This window comes from Trachemys scripta, chromosome 1 (genome assembly GCF_013100865.1).
Source record: "Trachemys scripta elegans isolate TJP31775 chromosome 1, CAS_Tse_1.0, whole genome shotgun sequence".
NCBI classification, from domain to species: Eukaryota; Metazoa; Chordata; order Testudines; family Emydidae; genus Trachemys; species Trachemys scripta.
The window spans coordinates 76,401,647-76,424,339 of record NC_048298.1 but is presented as its reverse complement, the minus strand read 5'-3'; the positions used below and the strand labels follow the sequence as shown (position 1 = coordinate 76,424,339).

The 22,693-nt window shown below is 42.9% G+C and overlaps 2 protein-coding genes across 4 annotated transcripts in view; one reads left to right on the top strand and one right to left on the bottom strand.

Moving 5' to 3' along the window:
* TMTC3 (transmembrane O-mannosyltransferase targeting cadherins 3) overlaps positions 1-18,645 on the bottom strand; it is a 51,880-nt gene extending 33,235 nt beyond the window's left edge. The window contains exons 1-4 of one of the 2 annotated variants that reach the window (XM_034772419.1): positions 18,515-18,645; positions 7,684-7,822; positions 5,861-6,077; positions 3,285-3,503 (exon numbers count right to left, since the gene is read on the bottom strand). In XM_034772419.1, the coding sequence (XP_034628310.1) occupies positions 3,285-3,503; positions 5,861-6,049 (408 nt within the window). In that variant the 5' untranslated portion in view covers positions 6,050-6,077; positions 7,684-7,822; positions 18,515-18,645. The remainder of the gene's footprint in view (positions 1-3,284; positions 3,504-5,860; positions 6,078-7,683; positions 7,823-18,514) is intronic. The other variant, XM_034772428.1, reaches the window with a different exon arrangement.
* A 395-nt stretch (positions 18,646-19,040) lies between these two features.
* Positions 19,041-22,693, top strand: part of CEP290 (centrosomal protein 290) — a 113,840-nt gene continuing 110,187 nt past the window's right edge. Inside the window, exon 1 of one of the 2 annotated variants that reach the window (XM_034772383.1) lies at positions 19,041-19,151. The gene's annotated coding sequence lies outside the window, so the exon portion shown is untranslated. The remainder of the gene's footprint in view (positions 19,152-22,693) is intronic. The other variant, XM_034772369.1, reaches the window with a different exon arrangement.

The following is a 22,693-nucleotide window of genomic DNA, read 5'->3' as shown; positions in this document are numbered from 1 at the left end:
GACCTATGGATCTGTGACAGCTTGGAAGCACAAGACCGGACAAGAACTCCCTGGTCTTTAAATTTTTGCAAGTTTGAGACACTTAATAAAATACCTTCCTTTGAAAAGCTTGTAATGGTGACTCAAATAAAAAATAAACAATTACAAATAAGGTAAAAATATCCTAAATAATTTTTTTCAAATTCTGAGGGAAAAAGTTGAGAGGTGATGCAGAGATCTGTATGTTTAGAGAACACGAATTATAAATAAGTATGATTTTCCCCAAACATATGCTTCCCACTCTTGGGCACTAAAGCTAAAGATACATCTCTAAAATAAGAAATAAAAAGATTAACAAGAGAAAAATCAAATCTAATCATGCCTTAAAACAGTGATTTTCAAACTTTTGTACAGTAACTCCTCACTTAAAGTCGTCCTGGTTAACGTTGTTTCGTTGTTACGTTGCTGATCAATTAGGGAACATGCTCGTTTAAAGTTGCGCAACGCTCCCTTCTAACGTCGTTTGGCAGCCGCCTGCTTCATCCACTGCTTGCAGGAAGAGCAGCCTGTTGCAGCTAGCTGGTGGGGGCTTGGAACCAGGGTGGATCGGCAGCCCCCCTATCAGCTCCCCACTCCCCTAAGTTCCCTGTGCAGCAGCTGCTCAACAGGCTTTCAATTGCCGGCAGTTCAGCTGTCCCTCCCCCCACTGCCATGTGCTGCTCCTGCCCTCTGCCTTGGAGCTGCTCCCTGAGACTCCTGCTTGCTGTGCAGGGGGGGGTGGGAAAGAGGGGCTGTCAGGTCCTGCACCCTGCTTACCCCATCTTCCATAGAGCAGGGGGGACACACGACAAGGCTCAGGATGGAGGGAGCTTGCTGGCAGCAGCTGCAGTCTCAGCAAGCTGATCTAATTAACAAGGCAGCATACTTAAGAGTAGGGTCAGGGGAAATGCACATCTCTCTCTCTCTCACACACAGGGTGTGTGTCTCTGTCTGCGATGCTATCTCCCCTCCCTCCATTCCCGCTGCCTTGTAGAGTGTGAGAGTTAACCCTTGAGGGCTCAGCCAACTGCTAGTTCATCATTTAGCAGTAAGGCATTCCCTGGGAAATATCCAACCCTCTGATCCCTCCACCTTAACCAAGCTTCACAATCATCATCGTGTACCAGTATTAAATTGTTTGTATAAAACTTATACTGTGTGCGTATGTAAGTATATAGTCTTTTATCTGATGAAAATAATTTCCCTGGAACCCAACCCCCTCATTTACATTAATTCGTATGGGGAAATTGGATTCGCTTAACATCATTCCTGAAAAATGTGACATTAAGCGAAACATAACTACAACGTTAAGTGAGGAGTTACTGTACTGGTGATCCCTTTCACATAGCAAGCATCTGTGTGCAACCCCCCTTATAAAATAAAAACACTTTTTTACACATTTAACACTATTATAAATGCTGGAGGCAAAGCGAGGTTTGGGGTGGAGGCTGACAGCTCATGCCCCCCCTCTAATAACCTCATGACCCCGAAGGGTCCCAACCCCCAGTTTGAGAACCCCTGCCTTAAAAGGTGAAAAACAGGACTAGTTTCTCTTTTTGGTGTATATGAAAGATAATTCCTTTACAATGCAAACACTTGGGGAGGACTAAGAGATATTCAGAAAATTTTCAAAAGTAGGCAACTTAAAGAGAATTCCTGAGACAAATACAATTCTTGGGATTAGGAGTGTCTGAGGAACAGGTTTGTGAACAATGTCATCCTGGATGGAAACCCAATCTATACGAAGATACACTTGGAAATATGTACAGAAAATACCATGTAGCTGCTTTACAAATCTCCGGGATAGAAACAGATCTGATGCTAGCTAACCAGAGCTGCTCCGTTTCAAAAAGAATTGAGTTTTGACATTACCAAGCTACCAGACTGGTTGGCTGAAGCAGTAAAAATACAATCAAAAAGCCCTGTAGACAAGGTATTCTTGGCAATAATGAAGTTTATTGTTTTGGTGTCAAACAAGACAGATAGTGAATCTGCAAGACACTCAATGTCAGAACTAGAAGTAGTCCAATGATGGACAATGAATGTGGCAGGGAAAATACTTCCATAATGATTAAAAGAAGACATGATGGAGGTATAAGAAAATAATTAACAGTGTAAAGTGACTCCACTGGATGCACCAAATTAAATCATCATAATAAAAGAACAAGGGATCAACCAATGAAATTGAAAGCAATCATTCAAATCTGAAATGAGGAAATGTTATTTATGTGTTGTATAAATACTCTGTGAAACTCCATGCCACAAGATATCCCTGAAACCAAGAGATCAGTAGGAGGCAAAAAGAGGATAATAAATTTATTCTGATAACATCTGCAGATTACACAAGAGAACACAAATAAAGGAGGTATAAATCCTTATGCTTCCAGGCATAACCAACCTCAACAGTCAGAAGTTAGGAAGAATATCCTGTCTGGGCAGAGTATACCTTGTTTACTATGGAAATTCTTGCATCTTTCTCAAGTTTCCGGTACTGCTCACTGTCAAAGACAGGACACTGGACTAGATGGACCACAAGTTTGATCTAGTATGACAATCACTATGTTCCTAAGGGCTCTAGTGTACGTTCCAGATAAAACATACAGATATTTTCACATCAAACTTGTGGAAAAAGGTTTTATTGGGATCGCTGTACAGTAATGAAAAAAGGTTGTCAGGATAACTGGTGTAATTGGAGTGGAACTCCATTACCACTTTCAGAAGGGACTTAAAGTGTAACCATAGCACTACCTAATTCTTGTAGAACTTAGTGTAAAATGAATTATTAGGTAGAGCCAGAAATTCATTCATTCTGTGAGCTAAGCTAACTGGCTCCAGGAAAAGCTTCCACAACTTTGTTTAAACACAAAAAAACACACCAAAACAGGATCTGGATCATCCTTGACTTTTGTGCTCTGATTGTCAATTATTTCTAATTGTTTTGAATTGTGTTGAATTATTAGTTTTGCAATGCAGCTACTTGTTCACTATGAATTGGATTGAGATCATAAAAGTAATTTAACACAAGCCACAAAATCTGAATTGGGATAGATTTAAACTGTGGAACTTTTTTTGTACAATAGCAAAAGCCGTATCAAATTCTCACTGTTAAAATGCGTTTAACTTTATACTTTTTCTTACACTTCAGCAGTATAAATACTTTTAGAGGCTACAATACACACACACACACACACCATACACACACAAAATTAAATTGAGCCACAAATTTTAATAAATGAATGAAAAATGCCCTTCTCAGGTTTACCTACCGCTTCAGTGTGTATTGGGTGCACTGCAAACAGCAAGGATGCAATTACACTGCTCCTGTTGTCCAGAAAAAGCTTACAGACCTTAAGGAAGACTATGCAAACCACCGCATGAAAAACCACATTTAGGAGGTGATAAGAAACGGCATTTAACTCACTGAAGAGGTAGTTTAAACGAAATGTGAGGACAGTAAGCGGTCGATATGACTTATGACTCCTCTCCTACAGGGAAATAAATAAACCATAATAATCATCAATTTACACTAATACAGGGCCTTTAATCCCAAAGCAATTTAAACTACACACACGTATTTTTTCCACTACCGAAGTGCATCTACCAAAGACGAAAACACCAGTTGGTTAACAGCGCAGAGTAGCACTATGCAGCAATTAGGAGCAGAAAGTAGAGACTGACATCCATTTAAAATTCTAGGGAGAATTAAGGAGGATAGTAAAAATGTAAAGAGTTAATTTAGATCATTTCCCCAGCTTCCAAATGGGTAATGTACATTTTTCAAGTATACTGTCTGATCCACTACTTACCATAGCTGGTGCTCTACTAGATAAAGCACTCATAAAAATGGCCAAAAATATAAAATTAAAATTCAACTATTTTTAATACATATATTAGTTTGATATATGAGCAAAGTTTGTATCTATCTAGGTTCTTCTTTGGCCTTCATGAGCACACTTCTGAATTATATAATGTGTACTCAAAGCTGGTTTACCCAGAAAAGTGAAAATAAAATGTGTATTTTACTCATCATCCATTATCATCATACCATTCCAGTCTGGCATGTCTTTAAAATACACACATTTTTAAATAAGAAGCATTTCAGATGAAACGATTAGGATAGTTTTCTCAAAGATTATTAATCTGTTTAATTGATAAATCTTATAATTTAGATATTCTGAATGTACAGTTTGGTGAGAACTCTTTCTAGATTACTGGGAGTTAGTAGAGTTGCCACATGTCATTATAAAGATAATTTTCCTTCGATATGAAATGAGTGTGGATTGACATAAAACTGTGAAGTCACAATAAGTAGGATATTAATGTAACTCTTCCTTGAAAAGGTACCTCAATTGCTATTAATATAGGCACCAGAAATTACAAATATATCTACAGTATTATATCCTGACACTGCAAGCTAGTAAGAAAGTCCCAAATCCTATTTCATGGCTATATAGTCAGAGGACTGTTTCTTAAAATGATATAATATCACAGCCATAAAAAGATATTTTAAAATATGTGGAAGTGTTTCCAAACTATTTTTATGGCATTTTATTTTATTCTTGTGATACTAAATCTTAGGAAGTTATCAAACTGAGAAAAATAAATTAATATTCATGAAGAAATACATGGATTGTACTGACATTTCTTAAATTGTTGGGTGATCTGTAAAACAAATATAGGCAAACTAATTAATTGACTGACTAACACAGGTAAACATTTGATGCATCTGAAATTTTGTTTTATTTCAGGGTACAGTCCTTATGAATTGTAAAATAGTGAGACTATCAGAATAGATTTGTTTACTAGTAAAACACATTCCTAATGGCTGAAGTGTTGTAATAGTTCTTTGGGTTTCTCTCAAACTGAAAAAAATTCAATACTCAACTGTTAGGTTTACATTACAATTAAACAGAGCTTGGCAGTTTTGTATACGTGAGACCATTTACTTTTTAGCAGTTGGATTTTAGCTGTGAATATATGCATGCATATTTTATTTAATCTCTGTATTTCTACTAAAGTCTCAGAATGTCTAATATCAGACCTGAGGATATAACAGACTGTGTACAGAGGCTTATCTAGGTACTTATATGCCCCTCTCCCTCCACTTTAGTAATGAGTGCCTCCAAAACATTAATGAATTTCTTATGTGAGACTGGGAAATATTTGGAAGTGAGGCACAGATGACGAAATCCTCGCCCCAATGAAGTCAAAAGGAGTTTTGCCAGGATTTCATCTAGGGAGATGAAGTGATTTGCCCAAGGTAAAGTTTGGGAACTCATCTCTCCCAAGTACTAGGCAACTGCATGAACTACAAGACCATCTTTTCTTCCAGTTTCCATAGAATAGTCTACTATTAGGGTTTTTTGTTATTGTTTTTAATTCTTGGATAGTGTTCTGATACTAGACGTCCTAATATAAAAAATAAGACTGGACCGACAAAAACATTATAGGTGATACCGGTCTAGTTTATATTTTGTTGCAAGAGGCTGTCGATTAACCAAACGAGTTTATAAAACACATAAATCAGGAACACAGGTTAGAAATTGGTATTATTTACCAACTACACCTCTACCTCGATATAACACAAATTCGGATAGAACGCAGTAAAGCAGTACTCTGGGGGGCAGGGCTGCACACACTGATGGATCAAATCAAGTTCAATATAACACGGTTTCGCCTATAAGGCGGTAAGATTTTTTGGCTCCCGAGGACAGCATTATATCGAGGTAAAGATGTATCAAACTATTCTGCAAAAATGAAATGATAAAGGAGAACATAAGAAGTGGAACTTTGAAGAACGTACAATATTTCTGAGACTAAATATATCTTATGGCCAATTTACCTCAGACATCGGAGTCCCCCAGAAGTCATTCTGAAACAGATTTTTTAAAGGAGTAGAAGGATGCAAGTCTTTATTGTCCAGAATTGCTGAAACATCATCAAAAACGAAGCCACAGAAGAGACTGTTCCAGTAACAGGCTGCCACCACACCTACTATCAGTGCTATTTCCTTCAGGCTAACATCAGCCATCTTCTCCGCAAGCTTTCATGGATTAAATCTAGAAAAATTGACAGTTTCATGAACACAGATTTTATTGATTTCAATTTTAGTTTATTTCAACATCAGCTGTTGAATAGCTTTAGAACAATCCATACTAAAAAGGTATAAACACGACAAAACTAACTTCATTCAAAGCTAAATTTATACACACGAGGTCACAGTAATAAATTTAAGCTTAAAACTGAGGTTTTCAAAACAAATTTTACAAAACCTAATATTAAGAAAAATGTTGTGACTAAACTTTCTCCCCTTAATGAAGGCTTACATCCAAACAAACCTCTCTTCTGCTGTGTTTCATTTACTTATTTCAATTTACAAAAAAAAAAAAAAAAAAAAAATCAGAAGTGGCTATCACATACCATAAGCCTTGCTGCCAGAGACACTTGTAGTCAGAGCACTGCTCTATGAATGGTATAGATTGGGGCTATCAATTAATCACAATTCATGCATATAATTAATGCAAAACAAATTAAATTAAAAAAGGTCATGATTAATCACAGTATTAATTGCACTGTTAAACAATAAGAGAATACTAATTTAAATTTATTATCAATATTTTGGATGTTTTTCTACATTTTCAAATATATTGATTTCAATTACAACACAGAATGCAAAGTGTACAGTGCTCACTTTATATTATTTTTTATTACAAATATTTGCACTGTAAAAACAAACGAAATAAATGGTATTTTTCAGTTCACCTCAGACAAGTCCACTCAGTTCTACTTCTTGTTCAGCCAATTGCTAAGACAATCAAGTTTGTTTACATTTCCCGGAGATAATGCTGCCCGCTTTTTATTTACGTCACCTGAAAGTGAGAACAGGCATTCACATGGCACTGTTGTAGCCTGCATTGCAAGGTATTTATGTGCCAGGTATGCTAAACATTTATTTGCCCCTTCATGCTTCGACTTGTAGGCTCTAAAGTTTTACACTGTTTTGTTTTTGAGTGCAGTTATGTAAAAAAATAATTTTACATTTGTAAATTGCACTTTCATAATAAAGAGATTGCACAACAGTACTTGTATGAGGTGAATTGAAAAATACTATTTCTTTTGTTTATCTTATTTACAGTGTAAATATCTGTAATAAAAATAAGATAGTGAGCACTGTACACTTTGAACTGTGTTATAATTGAAATCAATATATTTGAAAATGTAAAAAACATCCAAAATACATATAATAAATTTAAATTGGTATTCTAGTATTGTTTAACAGCATGATTCAAACTCGGATTAATCATGAGTTTTTTAATCTCATGATTAATTGTGATTTTTTAAAATCATTTGACAGCTCTAGTATAAATAACAGAACCGTAAAACTCTAGTGCTCTCAAATCCTAATCACAAATAAGAGGGCACTTGCATACCTTAATGGCATAGACTGTATGGTTAATGTTTTTGTAGAATTTTAAAACTGCATTTTTAATATAATTTTGTTTGTGCAAAGCAGCTACTAAATAGAAAACTAATCCTATAAACCCAACCTTCTGGAATATACAGGAAACATTTTATATAAAACTTAAGTGCTTCAGTTAAGTACCTTGGACGCTCAACTGCAAGTGAAGAAAGTAATGATTTGTAATAATAAAAAGTTTAACTTACTGTTGAAGCGGACACTTTGTTTATCTGCATTCTCAGTAGCAAGTTCATGAAGAGGTGAACTTAATATATTTTTTTCTAATTATGCAAACTGTGTTGGCATTACTCCTGATCACACTTATTGCATGCTTATGGGGATTTTCTATAAAGATGAAAAATGATATTTAGGGAAAATACTAAAACTGAACCCCCTCTTTCAATTTCATCTTCCACAGTTGTCTGGTAAACTCATCAAGCACTAGAAACAGTCAATAAATTGCTATGCAATAATCTAAGAATACTGTGAAGTAATTATTTTACTAACATTGATATGACCTGGTCAGTGAGGTGAAGTTACTGCATACTGGGTTATAAGACTTTCCTGTATGAATAGATTGTTCTAAATTAGCAGGGGGCTGTAGGGAAGAACAAACAAGAAGGCAATTACAGGTCAAAGTGACACAGCTGTTCTGCTGAGGCTGGGACCTAACAGATCAAAGAGCAATAAACAGTTAAAAAGTGACCTGCTCTTAGGGATTGTCTACATTGGCACTTTACAGTGCTGCAAGTGTCTCGCTCAGGGGTGTGAAAAAACACCCCCCTGAGCACTGCACGTTTCAGCGCTGTAAAGTGCCAGTTTAGACAGTTCTCCCAGCACTGGTAGCTATGCCCCTCATGGAGGTGTTTTTTTTAGAGTGTGGGGAGAGCTCTCTCCCAGTGCTATGCCGTGACTACACAAGGCACATTAAAGTGCTGCCAGGGAAGACTTGCCCTTATGGAAAGGGAGTGTTTATCCAAGGACTAAGCAGATGAAGCTGGAGAAAAAAAAATGGTTTGTGAATTAGAGAACTGACAATGCCAGCCAGCCCCTAGGGGTCTTGGGGAGTCTATAGGAAGCAGAGACCTACCACGATCCCAATGTGAAACATGGTGTGACACTATGAATACCTCAGTGCCAACTGGCAAAGGGTCCACTCTTCTCTAGCAGCAACTCCTTTCAGGCCTGATAAACTCATTACACCTAACACATTGCTTTCATTGTATTTATGCAAAAAAAGTCTTGTGTGGTCTCTAATAAAAGCTCATGTTATACTGGTCCTCATAATCATTGCAAGATGTACATTCAATTGATATTTAAGGAGCTGTTTATACATACTGAAAAATATTGTTAGAGCCTGTATCCCAGGCAGGGTTGACAAACAGGTTTTGGCCAGACAAGGGATGTATATTCACATGTAAAATAAGTATCATCAGCCAATACAATGAAGACTGCTTGCATATGATATCAACATGAGAATATGAAGGCAACATGGAGCCTGCACAATAGGGAATAAACCACAGGCATCATCCTGACTCTAGGGACAAAACAATGACCTTCGGGAATACAAAAAGAATGTGAAGAGACATTTTGTTATCTTTCACCATGGAAACAAAAAGTACAATTTTTGCATTCATGAAAGGAGGATCCCAACCATGCTGGTTGGAAACACTGGGAGTTTGGAAACGATGGGAGTTTGCTTTAGGTACGATAAACAACTTTAATGGGCTAAAATCCTTGTCTAAAGTTACGTGTAGACTCTAGGAAGTGTGGTACTTTTGGTTTTATCTGTAATCATTTACGTTTCCATCATTATCTTAGTTCACTATCTCTTAAACCTTAGCCATTGAAAATAAACTTACGATTGTTTTCACTATAAATATATCTTAGTACTGTGATGTTATATTGCAGCTGATCCTCCGTTGAACCAAACTGGTATATGCACTATTCCTTTGAGAACAGCTTACCTGGTAATTTCTGTGAGTGTTCAGTGGTTAAGAGCTGGACGCTACAGGGGAACACTTCAAAAGGACTCAGGAGGTATATCTATTGGTCATCCGCAAGGTAAGGTAAGGGTTGGCAGAACCCTAAGGAGATTATTTGGGTGGCTAACAGATTGGTGGTGTCAAGGAGCTAACACTTAGTTAAGCACAAGCAACTCTCTCTCTCTGGAGGCAAAGGAGAGGACAAAAAGGGGGGTGGAGCATAATAAGGTGACTCACAATCCTGAGCGCTCCAAGCAAGCGTCACTGATGGTTAGACACCTGGTAAACTAGACATGTGCATAGTCTGTTTTATTGTTTTAATATTTGTGTTCTCTTAAAAGCTTTTTTCCTAAATAAATAATGGTGATGGCTGGGGGCCCAGGGCCTAAGGGGGTATGCATTTAAAGAGATCAGGAGGTATAAGATGTGCTATTAGCCCAGGTAGCTATGAGAAGTATCAGTCAGAAGAAACTGAAATCAAGAAAGTGAGAGTTGGAAAGGGTTTTCTTTACAAATAGCACAGAAGACTTTTTCAGTACTCCAAGTGTAGAGTAATAGAGCAATTCAACTATTTCAGGGATCCTCTCCTCAAATTTAAAAATACCTTTGTAATTAAAAAAGAGAATAAGTCACTGAATTTTAAAAAACAAAAAAACCAAAAAAACAGGAAATGCACAGCTAAGGAGTTGGTTCACATACAACATTAACTCTGCCAGCCCACTACTCCCTACAGGAGTCCCTCAGGAAGGCCATAGCACCTTACCCATACTTAAGCTTGTCTGTTTATGGTGACCTCTGCCAAAGCAGCTGCGAGTAATTCCTTAAATCAACAGTGCTCTAAAGCAGTGCTTCTCAAAGCAGGTCCACCACTTGTTCAGGGAAAGCCCCTTGCGGTCTGGGCCAGTTTGTTTACCTGCTGGATCCGCAGGTTTGGCTGATCGCGGCTCCCACTGGCCGCAGTTCGCCGTCCCAGGCCAATGGGGGCTGCGGGAAATGTTGCGGGCTGGTTGCCCTTCCCACAGCCCCCACTGGCCTGGGATGGTGAACTGCAGCCAGTGGGACCCGCGATCGGCCGAACCTGCAGACGCGGCAAGTAAACAAACCGGCCCGGACTGCCAGGGGCTTTCCCTGCACAAGCAGCAGACCGGCTTTGAGAAGCACTGCTCTACAGAGCACAGTGAGGTCAGTAGGAGTGCATGAATAAGAGTGATGTGGAGTTGTGTTGGACAAGAAGGAAATGACATTTTTTTAAGGAATGCACAAAGTACTGCTATGTCCTACTTCCTACTGTCATCCTAATGGGAGTAAAGCTATTTTACACACAGTGCAACTCTAACTACTGAACAAATCAATTCCCGCCCCCGCTCCCCTTTTTTTTTTTTTTTTTTCTTGTAGTAATACTTTTCAGTAGTACTTAGGAAAACCTTAACTGAGCATCGTATAGTTTTCTAACATAAGTTTGGAGTTTGACACCCCACATTCCAGAAGGCATATTTTTTATTACAAAAAGGCTCTGTTTTGTGCAATAATCTTAAGGTTTTTTTTAAGTGAATTCACTATTATTTAAAATTAAGAAAAAAAACCACCCTGCAACTACATGAAGTGAACAAGCTAAGCAGACTGGGGGTTCTGATATCTCTATCATCAGAATGGGTTCACTCTTTGGCTGGGATATCACCTCTTCTCAGTCAACATTAGACATTGCTGAGTTCGACTCAAGGGTCATCCTCAACAATGGTGAAACAGCCACTGCTAGAGAGAGCTAACAAATGGTATCGCTTAAAGAAAGATCCCAATTATTTGCAATTTTAAAATGTTACACCAAGATGTGACCGTGTATCCCATGTAAAACCCAGTACCTCATATATACAACGTTTATATGATTATGATATATTTTGTACAACGTATGCCTTGTGAGGCATCATTTGAAAACTCATAATCTGCTGAAAATCATTGTTCTGTTAAAATGTAAGTGTGTGTAAAGCCATGGGATTTTATTATATGTTGTTGCTGAGAGATATTGTAATTCTGAGGAACACCCACAGACTAGCTCCTCAGAGACAACAAAGGACTGACTACAGGTTTTAGAAAACTATTAATTGCTGAAGCAACCATTTGTTAGTAGGTGACAGTGTAAACAAAAACAAAAAAGTCATCTCTGTTCTGGTCAACAGTGCAGGTGCATATTGATTACCCATTGTCAGAATGATGGACTAAATATGAGCCTGTACCATCCAGTGGGCTACTGAACAGTACAAGATGCACATTTCTGGGGGTCAAGGCTGGAACCAAGGGATATGAGGCTGGGACCAAGGGATATGTCGCACTGTACCTATTCATAGATGGCTGAGCATAGCATTCATGTATTCAGCTGGGAGTGACTTTGCATGCTTGTTTTTTGCTATGTAAGAGAAGGAGGTACATGTCAACGTACCCTTAGTGGATGAGTAGGTTCTGCTATCTGAAGAACATGGATTATGTTTCTGGCTCTGTGAGAAGTTACCTTGTGAAACCTTTGTCAGGCCAAAGCCTACCTTTGTGAGGCCAAAACCATTTGACTTTTTTGGTGAATTAAGGAAAGCATGTGAAAATTTATAAACTGAAAACTGGCTGCAACTTTAAATGGGCAAGACAGAAATTCCAATACGTTGAATTATACTGACTCACTTCAGCATTAGGAACAGGAGTACTTGTGGCACCTTAGAGACTAACAAATTTATTAGAGCATAAGCTCTATGTTCTGAACACCACTAGCTGTCACCTTCAGCCCCCAACTAAAACCTCTACAGCGCATCATCAGAGATCTACAACCTATCCTGAAAGATGATCCTTTACTCTCACAGATCTTGGGAGACAGACCTGTCCTCGCTTACAGACAACCCCCCAACCTAAAGCAAATACTCACCAGCAACCACACATCACTGAACAAAACCACTGACCCAGGAACGTATCCTTGTAACAAAGCCCGATGCCAACTCTGTCCACATATTTATTCAAGTGACATCATCATAGGACCTAATCACATCAGCCATACCATCAGGGGCTCATTCACTTGCACATCTACCAATATGATATATGCCATCATGTGCCAGCAATGTCCCTCTGCCATGTACATTGGCCAAACCGGACAGTCTCTACGCAAAAGAATTAATGGACACAAATCTGACATCAGGAATCATGATACTCAAAAACCAGTGGGAGAACACTTTAACCTGTCTGGTCATTCAGTGACAGACCTGCGTGTGGCTATCTTACAACAGAAAAACTTCAAAAACAGACTCCAACGAGAGACTGCTGAGCTGGAATTGATATGCAAACTAGACACAATCAACTCAGGATTGAATAAGGACTGGGAATGGCTGAGCCATTACAAACATTGAATCTATCTCCCCTTGTAAGTATTCTCACACTTCTTATCAAACTGTCTGTACTGGGCTATCTTGATTATCACTTCAAAAGTTTTTTTTCCTCTTACTTAATTGGCCTCTCAGAGTTGGTAAGACAACTCCCACCTGTTCATGCTCTCTGTATGTGTGTGTGTGTATATATATTTCCTCAATATTTATTCCATTCTATATGCATCCGAAGAAGTGGGCTGTAGTCCACGAAAGATTATAATCTAATAAATTTGTTAGTCTCTAAGGTGCCACAAGTACTCCTGTTGTTTTTGTGGATACAGACTAACACGGCTGCTACTCTGAATTCAGCATTAGGGACCTTCAAATCCACACCACAGTCTTCTGCCCCTGGAGCTAACACATCTTCCAAATACATTGCAAAACTTTTTGCAAGACATCATTAGAATGTTGGGAATCAGGATCCCCGAATTCTATTCCTAGTTCGGTAAAGGAATTGTAGTCTAGTGCAGGAGTCCTCCAACTTCATTGCACTGTGACCGCCTTCTGACAAGAAACATTACCACAGGACCCCAGGAGGGGCGGGACCAAAGCCTGAGCCCGCCCAAGCCCCCATCACCCAGGGCGGGGGTAGGTGAGAAAGAGCCAAAGCCCCAATGCCCCAGGCTGGGAGGCCAAAGCAGCCAGCCCTGGTGACCCCATTAAAATGGGGTCATGACCCACAATTTGAGAATCGCTGATCTAGTCGTTAGGGCAGTTGTTACTGGCAGACTAGGTAAGCACTGATATTTGATACCGTCATTTCAAAAGCCAGGGTGGCTGAATGAAGACTTGAGTCTTGTACTTTAAGGACCTAGGTCTATTACCTGTACTATCCACAGAAAGCTGACACAATCTCAGTTATCCTACTGGTAAGACAGGTGGGGATATGACAGATGTCTATCCTAAGTAGAGAATATGGGGTATTAACCAATAATAAGAATCATGAGAGGCAAATAAATATTGCCAGTTAAACAGAAGACTTTAATTCACGGTCTCCTGGCTTTCACCCTAAACTAGTGGGTATTTTGTGTGCAAGGGTTCTCAATGCCCTCCATGTACCGTGCTGGCATTTTATGCTAGAACAACGATGTTCCTTTGGGTGTTGCCCACAGATATGCCCCTTCCCCCAACAAAAATGGTTAAGAAAATTGAATTTAGAAAAAAAGGCCATAAGGGGAATAAGGAGTAGGACTTTTGCGAGTAACCAGGAACCCCTAGACCAAACAGCCCTAAATTTAAACCATAAACTCTAGCCTGAATTTGCATGTCAGTTTTCAAGATGATCTGACTACCTTTGTGGAGAAGTTAGAAAATTCCTGTTTAGACAGAAATGCTATTGTAATTCAAAGTATGGTACACCTATTCATGATTTCATAATTAGCAATCCTGTGGTAAGCAAGCTCTCTGCAACATCATTCCTACTATGGAATCTTGCAGGAAAAAAAAAAGAATTGGGCTTATATTGATCAGACAGACTTTCAATTAATTGAGAACCAATTTTATACAACTGGGAGTGGACTGAATATTCCTCTTCTGCTGGTTGTGTAGCATTTACTACTTTTTCCACACATTTACTATTTTACACCTTTGGTTATTCCATATGCAAATGGTAGAAGGGAAATACATTTACATTGTGTAAGTCTTGTATACAGTGTATAAGTCTTGTATAGTGTGTCTTTTATATTATTCCCAGAATACTTTACTGCTCTAATAAACCTTTTCAAGTTCTGTGTAAAGATGGTAAAGTAATTCCAGCACAGAAGAAATGCATTAAGAACAGTTCATGGTCCAGCACCACACACACTTTTACATAGGTGAATACCAGTTTGAGTCACTCAGTGTTTTTCAAAACTGCGTGGGAACCTGACAAGAATAGGTCTCCATTAAAATTCCTCAGATACTAGGACTGTTAAGTAACCTGTAGCAAGTTTTTGTGCTAGAGTTCTAACTCCTGAAAAATATTACATATAATTTACATCTTCTCAATATTTCTGAGGGTTCAGATATATTCCAATTTCGTTGATTTCTTTCAGAAGCTCTCAACTGAAAACATTAATAACAAACAGTTACTAACTTTAATTCTTTCCAAAAGAAACAGAGCTCTTCTAAGCCTTTGGTTTCAACAACAGCCTGTGGCTACAAGTTCCAAAAGTTTAATTATATGTTGTGTTTATTGGTTTTAAATTTGGTGTTTTTAATTTCACTGACTGTCCCACTTTTCATTATATGATGAGACATGAAGAACAGAAGCTTCCAGTCCACCTTCTCTGTACCATTCATTATTTTGTATACTTTATCCTATTCCTTCTTGTTTAGCTCCTTTCTCAGGTAATCACTCCTAGTCTTTTCAATCTCTCATAAAAGTTTTTCCATCCTTCTGATAGTTTATTTGCCTTTCTCCAAACCTTCCCTCAATCTGCAATATTCTTTTTGAAACTGGAGGACCAGTACTGCAGTTTACTAGATGAGGCAACATCTAGATTTATGGGATATTTGCTGTAAGATTCTCCATTCTGTTCCTTATACAATAAAATCTATGTTATCCGTCCCCATACCAACTAGAAAGCTCTATAAACCAGCATTTCTAATCTTCATAGAAAGTCTGGTTTATAGTTCGGCTGGCGTAGAGAATTTTTAATTTCGGTTGCAGAATTTTTAATTTTTTGGCACAGAATTCCTACAGGAGTAGATAGTTGACTCAGAACCCTCTAGGGCAGTGGTCCCCAACCTTTTTGTGGCCAGTAGCACATTCATGTTTTCAGAAGAGTGTGGCGGGCACCAACAATTTTTCAAGGCTTATTTTGTATTTGTACATTAAATAATACAAAAAACATCATATTTAATATTACATAATATATGAATCCAGAGAGAAGAGAGAAGCCGCGAGGACAGAGAACACCGGCGCCCGCAGCCCCGGAGTACTCTGTCCCCAGCAGGCGAGGGGACCCGGCTTCTCTCCCCTGCTGGGCACTAGGCGGGTCCCGCATCTGCCGGGGCAAGGCCGGTTCTAGGTTTTTGCCACCCAAGCAAAAAATTTTTTGGCTGCCCTCCCCCACCCGCACCCAAATGCACATGGAAGGCATAGGGACTAACCCTCAAACCTTGTACCTAGAAAGGGATGGGGATGTAGTAAAGAGGGTTCAGGCAGAGGAGCGGGTGTGGGGGTGCTTGGGGGCTCTACACTGGCAGAGGAGTGGGGTGTGATGTACTCGTGGACGAAGGTGGAGGAGGAGAGGGGGTATCAGGAGGGTTGTGGGAGAAGAGGTGCACGGGAAGAGGAGGTGTGGGAGGAGAGGGCTGGGGGAGGGTACAAGGGGAGAGGTGCGGGTGAAGGGAGAGTACAAGGGGAAGGGGTTCGGTGAAGGAGCGATCGGGGGAGGTACAAGTGAAGAGGCAGTGAGCGGGATGGGGGTGCAAGGGCTGAGAGGGGCAGGCGCTGACAGCTGCTTCCCTAGCCCTGTGCAGGCAGAGCTGAGAGGACGGACACTGACCCCCAGGTGCCCGAGCCGCGAGGTTCCCATGGCGGGGCAGTATCCCCCGCTGCCCTGCTCGGAGCCGGGCTCTGCCTCTCTCCACCCCGGCACTGTGGGGGCCCGGGGCAAGCAGCACAGGGCTGAGGCGAGGGAGGTGCGCAGCAGGCTGGGTGCGGGAGGAGGAGGGGGCAGCTCCCTGGCAGCTCGAGCTGCCCAGCCACTTGTCTCATCAGCGCGCGAGCCGGGATCCGCGCCCCCTGCCCAGCCCACTTGTGCAGGGAAATGCCGTGCCGCCCTGGGGAGATTCAGAACAGCAGTAGTGGCGGCAGGAGGACCCCTCCTCCTCCCTCCCTCCCTGCATCCCAAGTCCCGCTTCCCTCCCTCCCCGGCTCCTCACACACTCCGGGAGCCCCTCACCCCGGAGTTCTCTATCCCCAGCAGGTGCGGGGCCGCGGCTTCTCTCTGGCTTAAGCCTTGGCACTGCGCCTGCCTTGGACCGAGAACACCAACGCCCACAGCCTGCAGCTCTGGAGTTCTTTGTCCCCGGCAGGCGTGGGGCCGCGGTTCCTCTCCGGCTTAAGCCTCGGCACTACGCCTGCCTGGGCCCGAGAACACTGGCGCCCACAGCCTGCAGCCCCGGAGTTCTCTGTCCCCGGCAGGCGCAGAGCCGCAGCTTCTCTCCCCTGCTGTGTACTAGGTGGTGCACATAAATGCCATGACGCCCGCAGGCACCACGTTGGGGACCACTGCTCTTGGGCATACGAACAGTTTAATATTTCTTTTCAGTATGCATTATTTTGCATTTACCTACATACAATGTCATTTGCCATCATGATGCCAACTCACTTAGCTTGGTTAAGTCACAGTGAAGTTTGTTACACTCTTCTCTGGATTTCTGTATATTCCTTCCTGTCCCCACCCCGCTAAATAAGACCTAGTATACACCTAAAAATTAGATCTACATAGCTATATCCCTCAGGTTTGTGAAAAATTGCGCACCCTTTGCAATGTCATTAAGAATTTTTCTACATTTTTTCTAAGGTCAACCTAAGTAGACAACCTAAGTACCACCTCCCTGAGAGGTGGATTAACTCCACTGATGGACAAATCCTTCCCATTGATATACGAAACGCCTACTCTACTGCAGTGCTTCTCAAAGTCGGGCCGCTGCTTGTGCGGGGAAAGCCCCTGGCGGTCCAGGCCGGCTTGTTTACCAGCCGCGTCCGCAGGTTTGGCCGATCGCGGCTCCCACTGGCTGCGGTTCGCCATCCCAGGCCAATGCAGTGCTGTAGCTGTGCTGCCATAGCTGCTGTACTGTAGACATGGCCTAAGCATTGCTTTTGTTTACATTGGGATTGGTTACCTGCAACTCCATGCCTAGAAAAAAAGTGAAAGTGACCTCTGAGGAAACTATATTAGAATTTGAACACTCCCTCAAGGATGAGAGGGGTTACAATCAGGATGAGGCATGTATGCACATAGGGAGAGTCAAATAATCTAAAATGTGCCAGGCATGGTTGAGCATCAAAATTCAACAGTACATACAAAGAAGACTATGGAAAAACTAACAGCTACAGATCCACTTGCAAGGCAGGAACAATAATGAGAAAAACCAAGCTCAGCTTTGAGGTCGGTATGCTATTGGGTTTTCTGTTGTTTTGAATATCCTAATATTTTCAATAGCTTATTTGTATTGAGGTAGGGGATACCCGTTGGGTCAGGCACTGCACAACTCAAGAAACTGCTCCCTGCCCCAAGGAGCCCCCAATCACAGCATGCCATCTGTATGTGGACAGGAGCACTGCAATGCAGCCTCTCCCGGGGTGCAGAACTGCGGAGAGAGGGCCTTAGGGGTCCGGAGCCGGGGCAGACCCCTGCTCTGCGGGCGGGAAGGGGTGTACGGCTGAGGCAGGCCTGGAAGGACCCGTACTCGGGGCGGTATAGGGACCTCGCAGCCGACGCTGAGGCAAGACTCAGAGCAGGGGCAGCAAGAGGCGCGCAGGAGCCGGGGGAGGGAAGCGGGGCGGGGTGAGCGCGTCGCGGCACGGGCGGAGCAGCCCCTCCCCGGCGGGTGACCGCGGGCGGCATCAACCACCCCGCCGTATTCCCTCCACCCCACTCGCCTGGGGCAGGTCCCAGCCCGGCCGCCCCCATCGCCCCTCCCTGGCAGCGCTCCCCTACCTGGCGCCGTGGGGTAATGCGCACTCCCTGCTGCAAACACCCATAACTCGCTCCGCGGCCACCGAGCCCGGGCTAGGGAGAGCGGGGACGCGCCCTTCTGCACTACGCAAGCGCGGAGCCACCGCCCGCCCGAAGGATGCCGGGAGTTATCCCTTCAGACTACACGTCCCAGCGTGCGGGCTGGCTTGAGGTAGCCTAAGGTACTGGGACCTGTAGTCTCGGCGATGCCGCATGGCATGCTGGGAAATGTAGTCTTGGATTTAGGGTTGGCGGATTCCCCCTTGCACAACGCGGTCTTATGAGCCATTAGCAACAGAGTGTCCTGTGGCACCTTTAAGACTAACAGATGTATTGGAGCATAAGCTTTCGTGGGTGAATGCCCACTTCGTCAGACGCATGTAATTATGTGCCATTGAGAGCCGTCCTCGTCCTTTGTGGCGCGTTGCATGCCGGGAGTGGTAGTCTCCGCCGGGTCCGCTGTGCACGCTGGGGCTTGTAGTCCCGCGGGAGTTTTGATTCGATCGGCGTCTACGTGTATCCGGGTCCGTCCCTGCTCTGGCTGAGCGCGGCCGCAGAGCAATGTTTGATGGCGTCGCCTAGCAGCAGCCGTTGCCTGCAGTAGCTTCCACGGAGAGGGGTGAGGGCAGAAGGGCGCGGCGGTGGGGGGATGGGGCGGGAAGCGGGGGATGTGAGCTGCCGGGCGCGGGGGAGGCCGCCGGTGGGCCTGGAGCGCAGTTGGGGTGGTAGCGGCGTCCCCCGTCTGCTCCCCACGTCCCGCCTCCACGGGTCCCGGGCTCGGGGCGCGTTATCCGGGCACTTGCGAGGGAGCCGCGCCGCAGCCTCCCGCTGGCAGCGCCCTGCGCGGCTGAGGAGCCGGAGCCGAAGCCTGGCTGTGGTCGGGTGGGAGAGCGCAGCTGCCTCCCTGCAGAGCGCGGCCACGCACTGTGGGAGGGCCTCGGTCCGCGTGGACAAGAGCACGGCTCTTGCTGGTGGAGGCTGTGTGCGAGCGGAGACTGCCGTGCGCTGGGACACGCTGATGGGGAAGATCCATAGCCATGGTCTGGTGGCTTGTGAGGGAGGGAGCCACAGGGTGCGTGTCAAGCCTTTAAAAACGTTCCTGGCAAATAGAAAGGATGTGAAGCCATCGGGTCTCTAACTGTGATGGTGTGATGCTCCCTGTGTACCCACGCTCACTGCTACCTGTCCTTAGCCTGAGGATGCCTTGATTGTGTCAGCTCCCTCGAGCCCGCTGAGCATCTCCTAGAGTGTCCAGCCCCTGGTCCATGGGGCACTTGCATTATTCACAGATTCACTGCTTCCAAATAGGTATATCTTAACTTACTGTATCAGAGGGGTAGCCCTGTTAGTCTGAATCTGTAAAAAGCAACAGAGGGTCCTGTGGCACCTTTGAGACTAACAGAAGTACTGGGAGCATAAGTTTTCGTGGGTAAGAACCTCACTTCTTCAGATGCTTGCATGTGAGGTTCTTACCCACGAAAGCTTATGCTCCCAGTACTTCTGTTAGTCTCAAAGGTGGCACAGGACCCTCTGTTGCTCTTAACTTACTGGTTACCACTCCTCTTAATGCTTATCACTTAGTTATGTTTTGAGTGAAAACAAAAGTTGATTTATCTAAGTATAGAGATTCCAGGGATAGCAAGTTGAAGTATCGGAAACAAAGGGTTACATATAAAAATAACATGCATAGCATGCGTTCTAGGGTTTAGTCTTAGTTAACAAGATACTCTCATGCCTAATAAAATATTGTTCACCAGCACTTTCCAGCCAGGCAGGCTGTGATCCCTTTTTCATGAGAGATGACACACTGTCTGCTAGGTGTGAAGGTATGCTAGGTATGCCAAGTATACCTCTCCACTCTTGGCTATGCCCCCACAATCCACTGTCTTTACTTGTAAACGGGATCCCTTCCTGCTGTTTATTTCTTTGTGAAATCTACAAGAATAAATTTACAGAATCTTTCCACTGGTATCACAGTCACTATGCAAATAGACCACTGCCATTATAAAGTGGACAGTATACAACAATGGTTCTCAGCCCATGGGCCGCTTGTGGCCCAATCAGCACACATCTGCGGCCCATGTGACATCCTCAGGGCCATACAGACATCAAACATATTTTGTGGATGGGGCCCACATAACACATAGACAGCTGTATATGCAGCCCACAATGGTACATAGGTTGAGAACCACTGGTATACAATGTCCAGACAGTGAGGTAAGCATCTGTTATCCCTGCCTGAAAAGAATCTGTCTGTGGAGTGTCCCCTTCTGGTGATCTGCCTACCTTAAGAACATAATTCACAGTATAGATGGATAATTTCTGAAATATTATCCTGACATACATTTGGCAATGATTATGATGACTAGTGTGATACTGGCTCTTGGTAGAAAGCTCATATGCCACCCTTTGGTGAACTATTATGCATATATCTAACCCAGCTAAAGTGTAAAAGTGTCTACACTCCCTGTGCCTTCTGTCAGTTGGCACCCAGAGGTTCCTAGGTCACAGATGATGCCATTGATGGAACTTGCTCATCCGTTCTCTACACTTCACTTAAAGTATTGGACTATATTAACTATAATGTGTTATATTCAAGTCATTAGATTGAACTACATCTCAACCATGCTCCCATTTCAAACAACTACAAGGTAATGCAGTTTACTATTCTGGCTGGCTGAGATGAAAAGAAGTCAGAGTTGTGTGTCATCAGCATACTGATGGCATCACAAGCCATATCTCCTCACATACCCTCTCAATGATCCTATATATACTGTGCACTGAAGAAAAGGTGTAACTAAATGGAGCCCTGTATGCGATGACTCTTAGGGAAGAGGAGCGATTTGAGAACCCCGAGCCATCTAAAATCAGCCCCATCTGCTGCTGCATAGGTCCACAGGCAAGTTGATCAACAACACCTCATGATCATTAGTATCCAAAGCAGCAGATCACCTGGATCGATCAGTCTTCAGCTGCGCTGATCACAACACGTCCGCCATTCTTCTCGCACTCTTGTCTTTCTTCTCCACGTTCGTCCGAAGCGTTTAACAGTGTCATTTCCCATCTTCTTGGAGGCCGACCAGGTGGTCTTTTCTGCTCTTGTGGGTACCACTCAGCAATGATTGCGGTCCACCTATTGTCCGAGAGCCATGCTGTATGGCCCGCCCGTCGCATCTTGTTATATCTGCTTTCCACGACAATATCTTTCACACCACTGCGTTCTCTGATCATTTCATTTGGGATGCGATCCAGAAGGGAAATTCCCAACATAGCTCGTTCCATTGTCCTTTCAGCTACCAACAGCCGCTGCTCTTCTCTCTTTGTCAGTGCCCATGTTTCACTGCCATACAGCATGGCTGGCAGCACTGTTGAATTGAAGATGTTTGTACGTGTGGTCTTGTAGATTTTTCCTTTAAGGATGTCCTTGTTGGAATTAAACGCACACCATCCTCCTTGAATCCTTCACGAGAATTCTCCGTTTAGGTCTTGGTGCACATTAACTTCTTGGCCCAAATATATGTACTGTTCCACTTCTTTGATTTCTTTTCCTGTTACCGTTATTCGGGCATTTCGTAAGACGTCTGATCGCATCTATTTCGTTTTGCAGCAGTTCATCTTCAGGCCGACCTGAGTGCTTTTCTTGTCGAGTCTTCGTAGGATGCTCTGCAGTTGGTTGATGCTTTCAGCAATTAGTACGATGTCGTCTGCGAATCTGAGATGAGATAATTGTTCTCTGTTTATGTTGACACCACTCCTCCAATTGATCTTGTTCATAACCATTTCGAGGCAGGTGGCGAATAGTTTTGGTGAAATCGTATCTCCTTGCTTTATGCCTTTCTCGATTGGGAAGTGGAGGAGAGTAATGTCTGTTGTACATCCAGTATTCACTTCCTTCAACAAACTGATGTACTGCATGTTAATACACTGCTCTGTGTGTTAATACCCTGCGCTTTTAATGGTGCATTAAACTCGATGCTATCGAAGGCCTTTTCATAGTCGACGAAAGCAATGCAAAGTGGGAGTTTGTATTTCCTCGCTCTTTTTAGGAGCTGGCTAAGGTTAAATATATGGTCGATTGTGCTAAAATTTCTTTGAAACCCTGCCTGCTCTCTTGGCTGTTGTTCATTCAGACTCTGTGAGACTTGGTTTGTTATCACCTTT